Source organism: Felis catus, chromosome D1, assembly GCF_018350175.1.
Source record: "Felis catus isolate Fca126 chromosome D1, F.catus_Fca126_mat1.0, whole genome shotgun sequence".
Classification (NCBI taxonomy): Eukaryota; Metazoa; Chordata; class Mammalia; order Carnivora; family Felidae; genus Felis; species Felis catus.
Window position 1 is genome coordinate 110,573,896 of NC_058377.1, and position 20,241 is coordinate 110,594,136.

The following is a 20,241-nucleotide window of genomic DNA, read 5'->3' on the forward strand; positions in this document are numbered from 1 at the left end:
AAGGCCGTAGATAGATAGGATGTCTGAGAAGAATATGAGCCCCAGAAGAGACTAATGCAGGGCCCAAAGACAAAGAGGGTGAGGCAAGTGGCTTCCTGTGGGTCAGGAGCCTAGGAGTGTCTGTTAGCAACATTTGAGCAGAGAGATGAGAGAGAGCAGATGAGAGAGAGAGCCATGTGGCCACGCAGGGGACGGATATTGTGGGTAGAGTGGCCAGTGCAAAGGCCCTGGGGTAGGAGGAGGCCCGGCCTGTTGGAGGGGCTGTAGTGGGGTGGGGGGGGGGGGAGGGGAGGACATCGAGTGGAGGAGTCGCTGGGTCTGGCCCGTGCGTTAAGGGGTCTCTCCGGCGGTTGGAGCCAGGGTGGACTTCAGGGTGGGGGCAGGGGGCTCATTGGCGGCTGTCACTGTCACCTGGTCGTAGCGGGTGGCGGCTTGGATCAGAAAGCTGGCGGGGTGTGGGTGAGAAGCGACCAGAGTCGGGATCTGTTTGGAAGGCAGAACCACGTGGGGTTTGCTGTTGCTTTGCATGCAGCTTAGAGAGAAAGACGAGAGGCAAGGGTTGTGTGCTGCTGCTCTTTGTCTCAGTGTCCCCAGCTGTGCAGGGTTGTGACCGTGTCACATGTCATGCAGAAAACACCACGAACAGTTAGTGGCTTCGGTACGTGTTGTTGTTACGCTAAAAATGCCCCTCCCCCCCCCCCCACCCCAAACGTAGCCTCCGTTCCCCGGGCACGGAAGTCTCTCTTCTTCCTCGTGACCTGTCACCACCTTGGTTGAGAGGTGCTTGTGCTCAGTTAGGAGGTACTTGGTGCCTAGTTGGGAGGTGCTTAGTGAAGAGGTGCTTGGTGCCTGGTTGGGAGGCGCTTGATTGGAGGTGCTGGGTGCTCGGTGGGGAGGTGCTCTCTTGGGAGGTGCTTGGTGCTTGATCGGGAGATGCTTGGTGGGGAGGCGCTCAGTTGGGAGGTGCTTGTGCCTGGTTGGGGGGGGTGCTCGGTGCTCGGTGGGGAGCAGTCTGCTCCATGCTCCCGTCAGGCTGGCCTTGGCTGTACCGTCCCCGGGAGCCGGTCAGTCTCTGGCTCTGGCTTTTTCCCATTAAAGGATTAAAATCCCATCTGAGGTTGCCTCTGAATTCTCTCCCACACCCTGCTCCTGGGGCGACGTTGACCTTGGGTTTGACGCCCTGGGAAGGACTTCTGGGGCCCTGGCCTTCTCCCCCACGCTTCTTTCCCCTGTGGCTAAGGTTTGAGATGCCCGTTCTGTCCCCTGAGGCGCCCTGCTGCCCAGGACGAGAGGACTCCGGGCCGGCAGCTTGATGCCCACAGTGACATAAGTCACAAGTTGGGGCTGAGTCCTGGGGACGGGACTGCCGTCCCGAGAGCTGGGACAACAGGTCTTGTGCTGCGTCCCGGCCACGAGCACAGGGTTGCAGGATCCGCTTCCCCCTTCCCCGCTCCGTCAGAGCCTCTGTCGTTTCCTCGTGCCCTCTGGTGACATGGTCTCCCACTGGGCTTCTTCCTCGGATCAGGGGGTACCCACCCGGACCTCCTCATCAGGAAGGAGGGTTCTCAGTCCGTCTCTGTGCACGTGACCAAGAGCCCCGCTGCCAGGAGCGCCCGTGGTCCTGACGCTGAGCCTAGCAATGCTTCGGCGGCACCGGTGGCAAAGTGCGAGCATCCAGGCGGGGCAGACGGAGGACCCCGGCGTCCCCAGGGCCAAGGTCAGGCTCTGGGGAGGACCTTCTGGCTCGGAGCACCTGGCGTGGGGGCCGCACCAGCCCCGGCCTGCTCGGCCCGCGAGGGGCTGCAGCGGCTCCCGGGTCTCAAGTTAAAGCCGGGCTAAAACCCAATCCCTTCTTTAACATGCAAAATGGTCCTGCCCTAAAGTAACGCACAACCGCGCCCCACGACCGCCCCACGACCGCGGCCAGCCTCTGCGCAGAGCCCAGGCGCTCTGCTTTCCTTCGGAAGTTGATTTTCCCCCGTGGAATTTGGCCGGGCCTGTGGCCGTGTTCGGGGATCCTGCCAAAGCACATCCACGCCAACTGGTCTCTGCTGACAGAGGGGCTCTCAAACTCCCCATTTAAGGAAGGCAGCGGGCCTCTGTGATGAGACCCGGGGGAAGGAATTTGAGTTATGCTCCTCGAGGAGGTCCTGAGGAGCCTCTCTCGCTGGCTGCCGTGGAGCATTCGGGAAGGGCATGAGTGGATTGCCCTGAGATTTATTCTCCCGGTACCTTCTCGGCGGGTGGCGCAAAGGCTGGGCCCTCTCCGGGCTGCTGGGGGCGGGAAAACACCGGGAGGGGAGGCGTCTACACCAGGCTGGCGGGAGCCTTTGCCGAGCTGGCCGACAGCACCTGCAGGCCTTGGGCCGCCAGGGGAAGTTCACCACCGCCCCGGGCCTGCTGGCACAGGGGTGAGTCATATGATGGCCAGGCCCTGGCCTCACTCAGAGAGCTCTGCGGCGCTCCCAAGCCACTGGCATGGGACGTGGGGCTCCTTTGGGAGCCTCGGTTTTCCCATCTGTCCAGCGGGCGTAGTGATTCCTGCTTGCCCTGCGTCAGCCGCGTCTCCAGGTGCAGAGGAGAGAGCGCAAGGGAGGCTTTGGGGAGAGGCGTTCCGTGTGAAGGGTGCTCTCTTTTCCTCTCCGTCCCCCCCGGGGCTGGAGGGCAGCAGAGCTCGGCGACAGCGGCCGGGTGTGGTTGGCCCCTGCCAGCTCATCGTCAGTGACCCCGGCCCAGCTCCTCCAGCAGGTGGGCATGGCACCAGCCCGGATGCGACACCCCTCTGGCAAGACCGCTCGGCCTCACAGACGGGGGTGGCCCCCCAGGCACCCGCACCTGCTGTGGCCGCAGAGCTGCCCCTGGCACACAGGCGGCAGCGGGCACGCTCAGGGTTCGCTGAGAGGGGACCAGGTCCGGCCCGTGGAGGCGCGGAGCCGAGGGCAGCGGGGGACTTGCCTGGTCCAGGAGAAGCAGCCGTGGGCCCGGGACGGGGCGCGGCCCCTCCCCACCTGGATCTGCGCTCCCCGCAGGCCCTCTCACAGACGGCACGGGCGGGGGGACCCAGGAGCTCCCTGCCTCCCCGGGTCCGGCTTTCAGCCTCACCCCCGTCGGCCCCGCGTGGGCAAGCTGCCGGCCTTTAAATCGGTCGCAGAGACCGAGGGTTATGGGATTTGCTGAGAGGCCAGGACGCACCTGCCCTCACCCACCCCAGCGGGAGGGCAGCGGGGAGGCCGCACCACCCGGAGAGGGTCATGGGCCACCGCCGGGAGCGGGGCTTCTCAGAGTGAAAGCGGACCCTGCCCTCCTGGCTGCAGAGACGCGCCGGGCAGGCCACATAAAACAGGTGTCCCATCCCCGGGTCCCGTGGCTCATCCGCGTCTGACCGGAACGCGGAGGTCACGTGTCCTCCGGGCTGGTGTGGTTCCCGTCCGCTGTCGCTAAGGGCTGTGCACGCTGGGTGGTCGCCCCGCCTGGACAACTGGACGCATTCTCTGGGTACTGGGGTGGGGGGGGGTGTGAACGTGTCACCCCAGTGTCCCCGCATAAGAAGCTTTAATTGGGGTCGTTTCTCGTGGATGTGAGGTGCCTGCCCCTTACTGTAAACCGGGGGGCGGGCAGAAGCAGCCCAGGCCACACCCCCACCCCCACCCCCGCCCCCGCCAGGGAAAACTGCTGTTGTAATGTCCATGCACACCCCCATGTGGGTTTTTTTTTTAATAGACTTTTTTTTTTAAGCGATTTTAGGTTCACAGAAAAATTAAGGGGAAGGTACAGAGATTGTCTATGCGCTCATATACAGTCTGGTTTTGACAAATATTTTTTTTTCATTTTTTTAATGGTTATTTATTTTTGAGCAGAGAGAGAGAGAGAGAGAGCGAGCGAGCATAAGTGGGGGAGGGGCAGAGAGAGAGGGAGACACAGAATCCGAAGCAGGTTCCAGGCTCCGAGCTGCCAGCACAGAGCCTGATGCAGGGCTCGAACTCATGAACCGTAAGATCATGACCTGAGCTGAAGTCAGATGCTCAACTGACTGAGCCCCCCCAGGCGCCCCGAGATTTGAGATCGTCTTATGGTGGGAATCCCACGGTGTGTAGGCTTTTTGGGTTGGCTGTTTTCACTTATTAATACACTTTTGACGTTTCCTCCATGACTTTTCATGGCTTCATGGCTAACTTTTTAAAACTGTTAAATAATATTCCATCTTACGTGTTTTAATTGGCTTTAGAAGTTCAATTACAGGGGCCCTTGGGTGGCTCAGTCGGTTGGGTGTCTGACTTCCGTTCAGGTCATGATCTTGCGGTCTGTGAGTTCAAGCCCCGCATCGGGCTTGTTGCTGTCGGCACAGAGCTGGCTTCAGATCCTCTGTCCCCTTCTCTCTCTGCCCCTCCCCTGCTTGCGCTCTCTCAAAAATAAATAAAACATTAAAAAAAAAAAAGTTCATTTACAGCATTTTTGTAGTGGCAAAAAATCAGGAACAACTCAAACATCTGATGTGAAGTCTTGTAAATAATTTACAGTACTCTATCATCAAGAGAGAAGTGGGGGAGGGGGCGCTTGGGTGGCTCACTCAGTTAAGCGTCCGACTTCGGCTCAGGTCATGATCTCACAATTCATGAGTTCGAGCCCCACATCGGGCTCTGCGCTGACAGCTTAGAGCCTGGAGCCTGCTTCAAATTCTGTCTCTCTCTCTCTCTCTCTCTCCTCTCTCTGCTCCTCCCCTGCTCATGTTCTGTCTCTCTGTCTCTCTCTCTCTCTCAGAAATAAAAATGAAAAAAAAAAAAGACAAGAAGGAAGAATTCTGTTAGTTAAAGGAGAGGATACCCAGAATATATTGCTGTCTAAGAACGAGTTGGGAACCCAGTATATTTTGATTATCCAACTCTGTTTAAAAATTAACCTATTACTAACTTTCTAGAAAAGAAGTCGGAAGCGGTAATACCCCAGGCCCTAAGCACTGGTTATGTCGAATGGGTGAGATTTTAGGACAAATTCGGCCTCTGTTTATGCGTCTGCGGTCGCGTCGACAGGAAACAGAGACCGAAAGGGCAGGTCTGTGCTAGCCTGCTCTGCTCGTGCTTGCCTCCTCCTCAGGTACATGTACTGGACAGACTGGGGAGAGACACCTCGAATCGAGCGGGCAGGCATGGATGGGAGCACGCGGAAGATCATCGTGGACTCGGACATTTACTGGCCCAACGGGCTGACCATCGACCTCGAGGAGCAGAAGCTCTACTGGGCCGACGCCAAGCTCAGCTTCATCCACCGCGCCAACCTGGACGGCTCCTTCCGGTGAGTGCCCGCCCGGTGGTGGGTCCCCACCTTCCCCGCGGCCCCCCAGCCACCGCCAGGGCCTCGGCCGGTCCGGGCCGGGCGCTGGCCGGTGACCCTTCTTAAGTCAGACCCGTGGTCTCGTCTCTGAAACCCTGGGGCCTGAGCCGTTCGGGACTGTTGAGAACCTCGCGCAGTAACAGCACACAGCACACCCGTGGGGGGTCCGGGGTTGGGGGGCACCTGCCATCTCCCGTGTGACTATGTTCACAACACGACACAGGATGTTCCTTCTCAGTGGGGTTGAAAGGCTATAACCAAGCCCACAGCCACACGCGGGTCTTGCCACAAAATGGGTAGCAAAACTCTTGCCGTGGTCAGAGTTTTTTGGATTTCAGAATCGCAGAGAAGGGATCGTGGCCCCGACCGCCTCAGGGTCCGACAGGGTTGTAAAGAGTTCGCCGTGCCCCCTTCCTCCCCGCCCCAAGTACGCATCCTGGGGTTTTCGTGTCCACCGCATTCCCTGGCCTCACCAGAGGGCCTTACGCATAACCGTTTCTCTGTAACGTGGGTTAAATGAGTGAAATATCAAGGGTGTTTTACATGTCAGGTAATTGCTTTGAGAGCTTTCGGCCCCCTACCTCATTACACTTCAGATGTAGGAACAGTGAAGGGCACTTTATTTACTGCCCAGACTGCCTGCCAGCTCTGTGCCGAGTCTTGGGGATCCTCCTGGGAGGAGAGCCCTGTTCCTGCACGGTGGGGCTCCCAAACCAGGAGGGGAGTACGTGGGTGCAGGTGCCGTGGGCTGCAGTCACGTGGCTTAGGGAAGACTGTGCACACACAGGCAGGTAACAGCTCTCGCAGATTTGAGGATATCGGCAGGTTTGCCTCATTTTATTCAGGACCGTGTATTAGTTATCTATTCCTGTGTAACAAAATACCCCCAAACTGGGCCACCTAAATCAGCAAACGGGATTTTTTGGGGGTGGGGAGGGGGATCAGGAATTAGGAGTGGCTTAGCTGGGTGGTTCTGGCTCAGAGTGTGTCCTGAGGTTATAGTCAAGCTCCTGGCTGGGGCTACAATCATCTGAAGGCTCGACTGAGGTCAGAGGCTCACTCTGATGGCTGTTGGCAGGAGGCCTCATTTCTCCCCTGACCTCTGCTGATCGTGCCCAGCTGGTTTGGAACGCTCTATCCCATTGTTTCTGGGATCACAGCCTGGCCTGGGGCCTGGCTTGAGACTTGGAGAGTGTGGCAGCCTGGGGAGCTGTGGTCCTTGGGGAGCTGAGTGATCATGGTCGTTGTGAAGGGAGAGTTAGACGCTGGAAACGCTGCCGGCTCGGGTGCCTGGTTCAAGGATTGTGGCAGGAGAGAGCAAGGATAGTGGTGGCATTTAAACCATGATAATGGTGGTGGTGATGATGGTGGTGATGGTGGTGATGATGGTGATGGTGGTGATGATGATGGAGGTGATGATGATGGAGGTGATGATGGTGGTGGTGATGATGGTGGTGGTGGTGGTGATGATGATGGAGGTGATGATGGTGGAGGTGATGGTGGTGATGATGGAGGTGATGATGGAAGTTATGATGGAGGTGATGGTGATGATGATGGAAGTGATGATGGTGATGGTGGTGGTGGTGGTGATGGTGGTGATGGTGGTGAAGGTGATGATGGTGGTGGTGGTGGTGGTGGTGATGGAGGTGATGATGATGGAGGTGATGGTGGTGGTGATGATGATGGAGGTGATGATGGTGATGATGATGGAGATGGTGATGGTGATGATGATGGAGGTGATGATGGTGGTGATGGAGGTGATGATGGAGGTGATGATGGTGATGATGATGGAGGTGATGGTGATGATGATGGAGGTGATGATGGAAGTGATGATGGAGGTGATGATGGTGATGATGGTGATGATGATGGAGATGGTGATGGTGATGATGATGGAGGTGATGATGGTGATGATGGTGGTGATGGTGGTGATGATGATGGAGGTGATGATGGTGATGATGGTGGTGATGATGGAGGTGATGATGGTGATGGTGGTGATGGTGGTGATGGTGGTGATGATGATGGAGGTGATAATGGTGATGATGGTGGTGATGATGGAGGTGATGATGGTGATGATGATGGAGGTGATGGTGATGATGATGGAGGTGATGATGGAGGTGATGATGGTGATGATGGAGGTGATGGTGATGATGATGGAGGTGATGATGGTGGTGATGATGGTGATGATGGAGGTAGTGATGATGGTGATGATGATAATGGTGATGATGGTAGTGATGGTGATGGTGATGATGGTGGTTATAGTGATGATGATGTTGGTGATGGTGATGATGGTGGTGGTGATGGTGATGCTGATGATGGTGGTGACGGGATGATGGTGGCTAACCCTTCCATAGCACTTGCTGTTTGCCAGGATGTTTACCAGTTCGTTACCTGCTCACACCAACCCTATGAAGTGTTCGCAGGTATAATCCCCTATTATGATGTTGCACAGAGAGGTCTGTGAACTCACCCAAGGCCACACAGCTAGTCAGAGTCGAGAGAAGCCAGGCACTGTGACTCCAAGACTTACTCAGCCCTCCTCCTGCCTCACTGTCAGATTCTTCCAGCTCTGCAGGTGGCTGACACTCTATGAATGCGTCTAGGGCTGTCCCAGTAAGAGCATAATCTGCTGGTAAAGAGGGTAAGTGCTGGAGCCAGACGGACCTGCGTGGTCCCCTCTCAGCTGCGACCACGCCTGGGTCGCCTCACTGCTCAGAGTCTCAGGGCCTCGCATGTGAATGGGGGTAGTGATTGTACTTTCTAGAGGTGTCCATGGGGCCCGATACCGCGGTGCACGTCAACTCATCGCACGGCGCCTGGACACCGTAAGCGCTCAATAGCGGCTGGTGTGCTCAGGGAGTTCGTGGATCCAGCAGGAGGTAGGGTGCTCACGGCTGGAACTCCACCTGGAGAGGGGCGTCCTGAGAGGAGGGGCGAGGGTGGGTGAGGTGAGCTGAGGCCTGGCACCAGCTTCCTGTGGTGCCTTCAGCTGAGGCAGGGAGGAGGGACAGCCTGAGAAACGACACCTCTGGCTTTTCTGATCAAAAAATGACACGGGGCGCCCAGGTGGCTCAGTCGGTTAAGCATCTGACTCCTGACTCGGCTCAGGTCACGATCTCACGGTGATGAGATCGAGGCCCACGTGGGGCGCCACACGGAGCCTGCTTGGGATTCTCTCTCTCTCCCCCTCCCTCACCCTTGCGCTCGCTCGCTCTCTCAAAACAAATAAACGTTACTTTAAAAAATGACATCGCGGGGGCGCCTGGGTGGCTCAGTCAGTTAAGCAGCCGACTTCGGCTCAGGTCATGATCTCGCGGTCAGTGAGTTCGGGCCCCGCGTCGGGCTCTGTGCTGACAGCTCAGAGCCTGGAGCCTGCTTCAGGTTCTGTGTCTCCCTCTCTCTGACCCTCCCCCGTTCATGCTCTGTCTCTCTCTGTCTCAAAAATAAATAAATGTTAAAAAAAAAAATTAAAAAAAAATGACATCACGAAGGGCAGTTTGGTGGTGCCTCGGGATGCGAACGTCGAGTGACCATACGATCTCGCGATTCCACTCCTGGGCATCTCCCCGAGAGCGTTGAAAATCGGTGCAGGAACAAAGACGTGCACGCGAATGTCCGTAGCAGTGGTGCGAACCATAGCCCAAAGGTGCGAACGGCCCAGATGTGCGGCCGCAGGTGGACAGACAAACAGAGTGTGACCCATCCACACGCGGAATGCCGTCCAGACATGAGGAGCAGTGACGCACTAGCATGTGTGCAACACGGAGGGACCGTGCAAACCTGACGCTAAAGGAAACAAAGCGAGTCACACAAGGCCACGCGTGGCATGACTTCATTTATGTGAAATGTCCAGGCTGCGCAAATCCTCGGAGACAGAAAGCAGACTGGTGGCCGCCGGGGGCCCCCGTGGAGGGGACGTGAGGGGGAACCGCTGAGGGGGCCCGGGGTTCTCCAGAGGAGCAGCGGGAATTTAGGGAAGTAGCTGGGGGCTGTGGTTGCGTAAGTAACATCGTGACTGTGTGCTGCATAGCACTGAACTGTTCACTCAGCAGACTGGTTACTTTTGTGTTACGTGAATGTCGCCTCAATAAGTCTATTTAAAAAGTGACATCGGGGGCGCCTGGGTGGCTCAGTCGGTTGGGCGGCCGACTTCAGCTCAGGTCATGATCTCGCGGTCCGTGAGGGCTGTGAGTTTGAGCCCCGCGTCGGGCTCTGTGCTGACAGCTCAGAGCCTGGAGCCTGTTTCAGATTCTGTGTCTCCCTGTCTCTGACCCTCCCCTGTTCATGCTCTGTCTCTCTCTGTCTCAAAAATAAATAAATGTTATAAAAAAAAAATTAAAAAGTGACATCAAGGGGGGCAGGGGCACCTGGGTAGCTCAGTCGGTTGAGCATTCGACTCTCGATTTTGGCTCAGGTCACGATCTTGCAGTTCGTGGGTTCGAGCCCCGCGTCGGCCTCAGTGCTGACAGCACGGAGCCTGCTTGGGATTCTCTGTCTCCCTCTTTCTCTGCCCCTCCCCTGTGTGTGCTTCTCTCTCTCTCTCTCTCTCTCTCTCTCTCTGTCTCTCAAATAAATAAACATTAAAGGAGTGACATCAAGAAAACAAAACGGAGGCATCGTTGGGTCAGATTAGGGACAGTCATGGGCATGTGGCTTTCAGTTGCTCAGTAAAACCTTGTCAATGTTTCTCTGAGGTGTGGTGCCAGGGGCTCAGATGTGGTGGTGACCTGCCCCCTGCAGCCCTCCACGCCACCAGGGAGCCTATAGGCGAGGGAAGGTCATGAAACCAGATAAATACACACGCCACCAGGTGTAAAGTTAGAAATCCATAATATCATTAAAAATATGTTCTCGTTTGCTGGGCTTTATAAATACATAGAAGAAAGATGTTTTTTTTTTTCCTTTTTAAAAATTTTTTTAATGTTTATCTTTGGGGGGGCGAGGGAGGGAATGAGCAGGGGAGGGGCAGAGAGAGGCGGGGACAGAGGATCCAAAGCAGGCTCAGCGCTGACAGCAGCGAGCCCGACACGGGGCTCGAACTCATGAACCGCGAGACCATAACCTGAGCCGAAGTTGGACACTTAACCACCTGAGCCACCCAGGCGCCCCGTTGTTTTGGTATCAAGTTCGATTTACTGTGATAATATAAATTATTGGTGTTACAGGCACGTTTGGCGCGGTTTGTGCTAAGTTGTTCAAACATCAGGGCGAGGCAGGCGTGTTGTCCCCGGCTCGCTGTCATCAGCGGTGGCTTCCTCCTTGCCGCTTCTTCTTTCCCTGCGGGCCACTTTGCCACCAGCCACTCTTCTAGAAACAGTTGGGAAGGGCTGGGGGGCCGCGTCACCGTCAAGCGTGGCGGGAGGCTGGAACTGCCCCGCGGCCGTCCTGTGTGACGTGAATGGGTCCGCGGTGGCCGTGGGAGGGTTTCCAAGCGGGGGGCGTGCAGGACCGTGGGGAGTAGTCTGCTCACAGCTCCCACCCGTGCCTCCTGCACCCGCAGGCAGAAGGTGGTGGAGGGCAGCCTGACGCACCCCTTTGCCCTGACGCTCTCCGGGGACACTCTGTACTGGACGGACTGGCAGACGCGCTCCATCCACGCCTGTAACAAGAAGACGGGAGAGAAGAGGAAGGAGATCCTTCGAGCTCTCTATTCGCCCATGGATATTCAAGTGCTTAGCCCAGAGCGGCAGCCTTACTGTAAGTGGGGGGCCGGGTGGGGGGCGGCTGGCGTCTTCCCTCCGCAGGAGCCCCGAGTCTGGGGGCACCTGCTCTCAGAGCAGTGGAGGAGAAGGAGAGGTGTGGTGGAGGGGAGGGAGGTGTATGCAGGGTGCAAGGGCCAGCTGGGGTGCAACTGGGAGGGCCCTCTGCAGAGCGGGTATGGGGGCTGCTTCAGGGGGGCCCCGCGCCCCCTCCCCCCGTCCTCTTCAGAGGTGACAGAGGGCCTCCCGAGCAAGGTTGCTTCGTTGTCGGGGCCCGACAGAAGTTAAGTAGTTACTGGTGATCGATCTGCTGTGAGTTGAGGCTCCCGGCTTGGGGTCTCCATAGGGCAGTGGCGGGGGTCCTCGATGGTGGAAAGCTTGACGCCCACGGGCTCAGGGCTCCTGGGACGGGCAGCTAGCAAGGTCACGGCCCTGGGCTCACGTCCTCCCTCGGGGACCGGGGTGCTGTGGAAGGTTCCAGCTTTGAACTTAACTGTGGGGGCGCAAGGGTGGCAGCTGTCAGCACCCCAGGGAAGGTGGGGCTCTCTAGGGTGGTCTCCTGGTGAGAACATCACGGTCCTTACCGCATCCACAGCGGGGGCAGCCCCCTGTGCGTGAGGCAGCGTTAGGGAGAAGAGGGGGCCCCCCTGCAAATCTCCAGTCGTTTGCGGGGGTTGGGGGCTAATACTCCACACGTCACAGTACCGCGCCTCTGCCTGTCCTGGGCAGAGTGAAATGCCAGAAGGATTTGTTCAGTTGCATCTTGGTCACGGATGGGCTTGGGACAACGAGAAGGGTTGTTATTAGCACCCGGAGTGTCCAGGTGTGGCCACCAAACATTCGTGCAGATCCCGTGGGCTCCAAGCACATCCCAAAGACAGGCCTCTGCTCCAGGAGCCCCCCAGTCCCTACTGCACGGGCAGGTCCTGAGACCCCGGCCGAGGGTGGCCTTCCCAGAGGAGGTGCCATCCGAGGGGCCCCGAGGAACACGAGGGTTCCGTATTGTAGAAGGCTGGGAAGAGGAGCAGGGCAGGGAGGATGCCCCCATGGGGTGGCGTGGGTGGGTGGGTGGGGTCGAGGGCTGTGTTCTGGAACCTTCTCTCACCCCGCCCTGTCTTCCCCAGTCCACACGCGGTGTGCGGAGGACAATGGCGGCTGCTCTCACCTGTGCCTGCTGTCCCCGAGGGAGCCTTTCTACACGTGCGCCTGCCCCACTGGCGTCCAGCTTCAGGACAACGGCAAGACGTGCAAGGCAGGTGAGACGGGGGGGGCGCTGGCTGGGGTGGGGGGAGCCGGCCTGGCGGGGCGTGGGGGTGGGGCTGGCGGTCTCCTTCCCTCGGCGAAGGTTTCACGTGTTCGGAGCTCCGCAGCCGGGGGCACCTGGGCGGCCCAGCGGCTGGGCTGCAGGGTTAGACCTGGGCTCGGCTGCCCGACGGGCATGTTACCGGGCTCGGGACTCAGGTCTGGTCTGTCCGGTGACCTCGCAGTCGGCTGCCAGAAAGCCGTGAGTGTAGCCGAGATGCTCGCTGTCACGACTTGCCGAGCAAACACCGTGTGTGTTGTCAAAAGGACAGTCGTGTAGGGGAGCGCTGTGAGTCAGGAGACGCCCCGCGATCTGCGCCCAACAGACGTCTCCTTTCCTGCCTTCCCGGCTCTCTGAGGCACGCGCTGCCGGTGTGGGGCTGCGGGCCTCCCCGCTGGCTTCGTCTCCTGCTTTTGTGTTTTTTCCACAAGCCTTTTCCACACTGATGGGGAATTTCTGATGCATTTTCATCCTTACGTCCCATTTCCATGGGATCTTCGTGCCCCAATAACCACCCTCCCCACGGAAATTCGGGTTGCAGACGCTTGCCCAGTGGAAAAAATCGGGGGTGCGTGAAGTTCAGTTGACTTCCCTCCCCCCCACACAAGTGTTTCTTGGTGCTCCCCCCGCCCTTCACTTGCCGCACTTGCTGCTTCAAGGTCTCCTACAATGACCGTCTTCTTTTTTAAATTTTTTTTTTCAACGTTTATTTATTTTTGGGACAGAGAGAGACAGAGCATGAACGGGGGAGGGGCAGAGAGAGAGGGAGACACAGAATCGGAAACAGGCTCCAGGCTCCGAGCCATCAGCCCAGAGCCCGACGCCGGGCTCGAACTCACGGACCGCGAGATCGTGACCTGGCTGAAGTCGGACGCTTAACCGACTGCGCCACCCAGGCGCCCCTACAATGACTGTCTTCTAATGATGTGTCACCCCTCCTTCCTCTGGAGCACCGTCCGAGCCTCCTTATTTCTGGCTGTCACGTTCACAGTGTGCTTTTCTGGGAATAAGGTGTGTCCAGGGTGCAGCCTGTCCCTGGGGGTGTCTAGGGCCCAGCACAGCTGGGTGGCAGTGGAGTGGCCAGCGAGAGGCCGGTAACAGACGTCAGGAAGCAGGCCGCCCCTGGGCCAGTGGCACTTGGGGGGAAGGAAAGGGAGACTGGGAGCTTCCCTGGGGACCTGCGACCAGAGCCTAGGGAGTGTTACCACTCCTTTGGGCACAGGTTTAAAACAAAAAGTTCATCCTGGCAAACAGGGAGTCTACCAAGTTCCGCGTGTCCACAAGGAACGGCCGCGTGCCTGCGTGTGCTGCGTGCAGAGAACAGAGCGGTAAATGTGAACCTCCCCCCCCCCCCCCGCTCCAGCCCCCTGTTCTTCCTACAGGGAATGTCCCTCTGAGTTGTGGAGGGGTCGACAGGAACCAAGCAGGCACGTGAACGAAGAATGCGAATTCAGATTTGGATCAGAGTAACACAGGACACAAAGGAAGGACTGAGACGCAGAATAACATACTGAGGGCGGGGGTGGGGGGGGTGGGCTGGAGGCCCGGATGGAAGGTCAGGGAAGGTCCTTCCCAGGAGACAGGCTGAGACTTGAGAATGACCAAGGAAGAGGCGCGAGGAACAGCATGTGCGGCAGCCCTGAGGCAAGAGCTAGGTGGCGTCGGGACGGACCTCGCAGGCATTTGATCTGGGCGGTCACACGGAGCCCCCGGCTTCCCAAGAGCCCCGTGCTTGGTTTAATGCTGCATTGTCGCTGACTTGAAATGCTGGATAATTCTGGGGCAGGGGCTCCCTGTGTTCGGCCTGCAGCGGCCCTGCGCGTGCCGTAGCCCGTCCTGCTTTGTGTGTGGAGGGAAACCTGGAGACGCCCCGTGTCTCAGTGCATCGTTCTCTGCCGTTCTGCCACGAGTGTCTCCATTCCCCCTGACGCTGTTGCAGGGGCATCGGCAGTTAGAGGAGGGGCATGCGCTTCTATAACATGAGTTGTAGCGCCTGAAAAATACTTGTCCGGTGAACCATCTTCCCCCCCGTTGGGCATTTCCGTTTTTTTGTGTCTTTGCTGTTTCTGAGTCGTGCCGCCGTGAGAGAGCCAGCCTGGCGCCTGGCCCCGGGGTGAGGGCGATGTGAATCTGGTGCTGTTGCCGTTGATCGGTGATCCCCGTCCAAGCGCTGTGCCGAATGGGGAGGTGACCATCTGTTCTGGGAGAAGGACAGGCGTGGCTGCCGTCTCTGCCCGCGTCCAGCCAGGTTGCGTGAGGACCTTGGGGGAAGGAGCGGGAAAGCGGTGGGGGGAGGGGGGAGGGGGGGACACAATCCCCCAAAAGGTACATCATCATGCAACAGTGTGCACCCTGGTGGGGAGCTGACGCAGGGGCCCCGTGAGGCAGGAGGTCCACAATGCCAGAGTCCTGGCCCGGTGCAGGTGCACAGCTGGGGAAGCCTACAGTTCCACGAAGGACTTGCCCACGCTACCCGGGGGCACAAAGGGTATTGGTCATTGGGGGCGGACAGCGCCTGGGGACTTGTCACTCTGCCGCTCTTCTTCATCTGTGAGATGCGGGGGCAGTCACAGACCACCCCTTAGCCGGGGAAGCTGGGGAGGACACAGTGTTGTGTCAATAGGTATCACAGGTGCTGTGCTGGGCCCCTGGTACGTCGTGAGTGCACAGTATATGGCAGCCACGTCCATCGTCACGCTGGGCCGGAGGGAGAAGGGCAGGGCCTCTGGGAGCCTAGGTTTGCCTCCATCGTCCCACGGCCCTCCCACCCCTGGGGGAGGGCTGATTTCTTTTCCAGGCAGAGGAGCGGGGACTTTTTGGTTCTCAGCATTCCAGTAGCCGGAGCCTCTCTCTGAGCTCTGGGACCACTGCCTGGGGTCAAGCCCTTTGAGGGCATTTTGGTTCTTTTTGCAAACATCTGCGGGAGGCAGCGGGCAGAAGAGGGGAGATGCCCTGGGGTAAGAGGGCTTCCTGGAGGAGGCTGCGCAAGGGTGGGGGGTCCTGGAAGCTCCCACGAACTCCTGTGGGGTGGATCCGGAGGATTAGCAGCAAGAGCTGTCCCGGTTGGAAGTCGTGTGGCAGGGGGCTGAGCCACGTCTCCTGGCCTCCTTCAGGAAGAGTGGCCGGCTTGCAGGTTACCCGCCCCCCCGCCCCCCGGGATGGATTCAGTTGCTCGGGGTCACCTTCCCTGGTCTTGTAAGAACTGTTTCTGCCTCCCAGCCGTGAAAGACACTTTCACAAACGACTCAGTGGGAGGATGCCAAGCGTGCGGACGAAAAACGCTTTTGTCGTCATTCGGAGGAGCCGGTGTGGGTGGCCGGGGGCGTCTTGCACAGGGCAGCCCGGGGCCACTCTTACACTGAGGCTGCACCTTTCCTTTGGCTCCGGCTGCCCCGTAGGGGGCGTCACAGGTCAGGGAGGCTCACAGACGACACGGACAGAATGGGCTGGGAGTCTGGCTTTTGCACGAGGATGTGACCCTCGGGTTCCGCCTTTATATAAGCGGGGTTCCCACCCCGCGTGGTTCCCACCCCATGTGCTTCTCGCTCACAGACTGGCTGGTTCTGGGGGCTGCACGGGGCCTTCTGCAGCCCCCCGCCCTGGACCCACTCGAAGCGGAAGTGGGAAGCCGTTGGCGGTGGGAACCTGCAAACAGAGTTTCCTAAACATTTTAGTTTCAGTCGAGAAGACCTCCAGGAGCTTCTCAGAACATTTCAAGGGTTTGCCACCAAGATGGCCTTCTGGAAACTTGGGGTGGAAGGGTGGAGGGTATCTGTCCGTGTTTCTCAATCCAGAGGGATCCGGGCAGGCGTGAGGAACGGATTCTGTCGTTGAGGGGCGTTCCTTGTGCTTGGGCGACAGACACAGGGAGTCCGAGACGGGGCCGTGGGCGAGGATCACGAGGGCTTCAGATTTAGAACGCGCCCCCTCCGCTGGCAAGCTGGGTTTTGGGGTGCAGACCTGCCCTCCAGGCGTTGCTTCCTGCCACAGAACATCACGTTAAAGGAAACCGTGTGATTAGAAGCCTGTGATCCTGTCACCTGAGTACCGTGGCGGTTTTCCTTTTCTCGCGAGGACTTCCAGGCTGCCCACGCCCCCTGGCGCATGTCGTGTTGCCTCCTGGGGGGGCGTGAACTACACGTGGAATGTGATTTTGACTGCTGATGATGTGCAGGGTACTGGTTGTGAAAATGGCCTGGAGATGGTCGCTGGAAACACGAGGGTAACGTGGAGACAGCGAAACGCTAAACCCTGCAGAATGTCACCGCTGACAGTGGAGCCCAGAGGTCCCGGCGGGCACAAACCCGGTGCAGGGCACCTTCCTGGCTGGATCTGAGCAGCACCCACGGAGGCTTCCGAGGCCGGGGTGACCAGTGGGAGGATGCGATTCAGGGGCTGGCAAAGGAGGCCCCGGGGCCACTTGTGGATCTCCTCTTGGCCCCGGACTCCGCGAGGTCCAGCATCCCAGGGGGTGAATACTGAGGCCACAGCTGAGGGCTGTGCCTTTGGTCTGTAGTTGAGAGTCTGCCAGGGCTTTTGGGGTGGTGAGGAAATTCAGTCTTAGGGGGGGCCCAGTCTCAGAGCAGTTTCCAACTATGGGATGGCTTTCTATGCCCAGTTATCCTTTTAGGATACCTTCACTCGTGTCCCGGCTGTGTGATCTTGGGAAAATGACTCAGCCTCTCTGTGCTTTCAGTTTTGTCACCTGTAAAAAGAGATGATAATAGTACCTGATTTGGGGGGGTCGTTGGGAGGATCGCCTGACTACCCAACAAATACGAGCTGTGCTTGAACTTGAACTTGGAGCCAGGCAGGCAGGCATGTGGGCAGTCTGGTGACAGAAGAGCAATTCTTTCCTGGACATTTGGAATCAGAAGTAGATGATGAGGCCGGCTGGTGCTAAGAGGAGGTAGGAGGGGACGTAGGTGGGCGGGGAGACGGGCAGATGAGTGAGGTATGTGTCCCGAGGGCACGGGGCATGTGGCTGCCCTCTCCAGGGATCCAGGCCAGCACCGGGCCGGGTGGGATCGGGGTCCGAGGCGGGGGCTTGGATGTGTCGGAATTACTCGGACCCTCATGTCACATCCAGGTTCCCCGGCCCTAGCAAATCGGAGTCTCCAGGACAAGGGACGGGTGTGGGAGGCGGAGGGCTGAGTCTGTACTTGACATGCGCCCAGGGCAGGCTGATGAGCAGCAGTTGGAGAAAGTCTGCACGGCCGGAAACGTCTCAAGACCTGAAGCCATGGCCTCAGATTCCTGGGACTTTCAGTCTGGGCAGCTGGTTATCATGCCGTGGACTTGAATCTGAAGAAACGTTTGTGCTGTGCAAGAGTCCTGTGTTTCTCTGATTTTGAGCAAATGAAAGCCAGCCCAGCGCTGGGAGTCGGTGCCTTCCCCAAAGAGGGGGCTGGCCCCAGTGCGTGGGGGAGGGGGTGACGGCCCAGGGCCTGCAAGCTGTCCCCTGGAGGCATGGGGCGGGGCTGGCCATTTCCCAGCTGCGGGCTCTCTCCCTGTGAAATGGGGAGAGCAGCATGACTGGGGGGGGGGTGGTCAGATGAGAGGCTGTTCCCCACGGTGCCTGTGTGGGTCCACGCAGACCGGACGGGAGGCTCAGGACTCCCTCTGGGTCAGGAGTGTCTTGTGTCCCATGGCCCTCTGGGTCCTCCTGAAGTTTGGCCTCAGCGGGGGTCCTATAGGTTCTGAGACCAGGAAGGATGTCATAGCGAGCAGCGCCCCCTTGGGCTCCAGCTCAGCCAGCGGCTTGGTGAGACCCCGGGGCCTGAGTGACTCTTGTCCCGCCAGCCAGCGGTGGGGGGGAGGGGGCAGGATCCCTGGGCCAGGCTGCCATCCCACGCACCCCTCCCCAGCAGCCCGGCCGATGGAGGCGCCCAGCTGGCTTTGGTTTTCCCCATGTTTTTCCAATTATGTGGGATGGGCTAAAAACAGCAGTAGCGGGGCCTTATTTGGGAGTTGCCACCACCGTCCGAGGGAGCCTGCTGCTCTCCTGGCTCCAGTGGCGTCCCCGCGCATTCCTCATCACTGGGGGCTTCTGGGCGGTGCGCGTCCCCGCTCGAGGCCCGGACGACTGGGGCAGGTGACTTACCGGGGCCGTGGCCGGGGCACGCGGCTTCACTGCCCCGCGGTGGCCAGCCTGGCCCTGAGCATCGTTCCGTGCTCTCCTCCGTGGCCTTTCCAGAGGAGGCCGTGACTGCGTGTCGGGGCGGGCGGGCGGCTCGGGCCGCATGATTTACGGGGCCGCCCGCTGCACCTCGCCAAGAAGTAGTTTTAACAGATGTTCGCAGGGACTCGGAACAAAAGGACAAGGGGATGTGGTGGGCCAAGGTGGCGGGGGGCGGGGAGGAACAGAGGCGTCACTGTCGGGTCCGACGGGCAGACTGACAACTGGGGCGAGGTCTCAAAGCCCCTCACATCCATCCGTCTCCCTGGGTGGATTAGCCGAGGCTCCGGGCCGAGGAATAAGGGGCGCGTTTGTTCGCAGTCTGGCTGTCTTGTCACTTATCAGGGAAGTAGGTCAAAGGGAAAAGAAAGGAGGCCCTTGTGGCTGAGGCTGACGCCGGCCGGGCTGTGATTGGCGTTGGCTCTGCAAACAGAAGGCAGCTGCTGTTCTCAGCCATGGACCGTGAATTTTTAATAGCAAGAAAATCAGATTGCACAGTCCCAGGAAATGGTGTGACAAGTCCAAGCACTAACTTTTTTTTTTTTTTTTTTGCATTTTCTTTGGAAACGAAGGTATAACTTGCCGACGGTGAAATGCACAGATTCCAAGCGTACATTCTGATTTCGATTTGGCAGTTGTATATATCTGCCCAACCACCACCCCCGGTCCGGATCCGGAAGGTTTCCAGCACCCGGGAGATTCCCTGGTGCCCTTTGCAGCGCCCCCCCACCCCCCCACATGCCGCAGGGGCAGCTCTGTCCTGACTTCTATCACCACGGATTAGTTTTGCCTGTTTTGGGAACGTCCTAGAAATGGAACCACACACCATGTGGTCTTTTGTGTCTGAGCCTGAAGACTAACTTCTACATCGAATAAAAGAGAAGAGGGGAGCATGCCGTATTCTTGGAAAGAGAAAACGGTCACCCTGGGCTGGGGGATGAGACCAAATGGCGCCTCCTGGGTGTGGTTAGCTCCGCGGATGCCCTGGGTCCACCGACGGAGGGCTGGATTGCCGTCACTCCCAGCACTGGCCCTGTCCCCCTGCCTCCTGTCTGATGTCTCCCTTGCTAGTGCAGCCTGAGTCCGGCTCCGGCCCGGCCCCAGATCAGCCCCTGGTCCCGCCCCCCCCCCCACCCTCACCCCAGCCTGTCCAGTGTCCCCTTGCTGGTACCACCTGAGTCCAGCTTCAGCCCGGCCCCAGAGCCCAGTCTGTTGAGTCAGGTTCTGGGTTTGCACGTCTGAGCCCTGGTGGAACCCCCAGGCTGCCAGAGAAAGGCCTTCCCTGTCCCCCCCCCCAACCCGCCGGCCACCCCTCGGGCCCCCTCTGGCTTTGGTGATGGCTGCACGCCCTCTGTCTTGCTTCTAATGACCGTGTCCTAGTGCCTCAACCTTCCCCAACCTCAAGTGCCCCACAGGCAGTGACCTGATGGCCTGCATGTGCCGGGCTGACGCCGGGGCCTCTGGCTTATCAGCAGACAGAGGCCAGGAGGCTCTTTCTCACCCTTTGCCTCCTGTTCCAACTGAAATGGACAGTTCGGTCCTTTCCAGCCCACCGTCTGAGCACCTGCCTATCTGCCTTTGCCGGTGCTATGCCTGTTGTCTCGAGCACCTGTTGTCTGGGGCTCCTCACCTGACAGTCCCTCGGGTCTCCATTCAGACAGCCCCAGCCCCCCTGGGAGAAGTGCTGTGATGTGCTCCCACACCCACTTCGAGGGAGGGAAGCTGGGAGGGATCCT

At 58.8% G+C, this 20,241-nt stretch overlaps 1 protein-coding gene and 1 long non-coding RNA gene across 2 annotated transcripts in view; both read left to right on the plus strand.

Moving 5' to 3' along the window:
* LRP5 (LDL receptor related protein 5) overlaps positions 1–20,241 on the plus strand; it is a 105,563-nt gene that overhangs the window by 31,867 nt on the left and 53,455 nt on the right. Inside the window, exons 3-5 of the mRNA XM_023240160.2 lie at positions 5,092–5,289; positions 10,826–11,022; positions 12,149–12,280. Of these exons, the coding sequence (XP_023095928.1) occupies positions 5,092–5,289; positions 10,826–11,022; positions 12,149–12,280 (527 nt within the window). The remainder of the gene's footprint in view (positions 1–5,091; positions 5,290–10,825; positions 11,023–12,148; positions 12,281–20,241) is intronic.
* On the plus strand, positions 18,098–19,395 carry LOC102901862. The gene is made up of 2 exons (XR_441375.5): positions 18,098–18,421; positions 19,078–19,395. It is a non-coding gene; the product is annotated as an uncharacterized LOC102901862 (long non-coding RNA).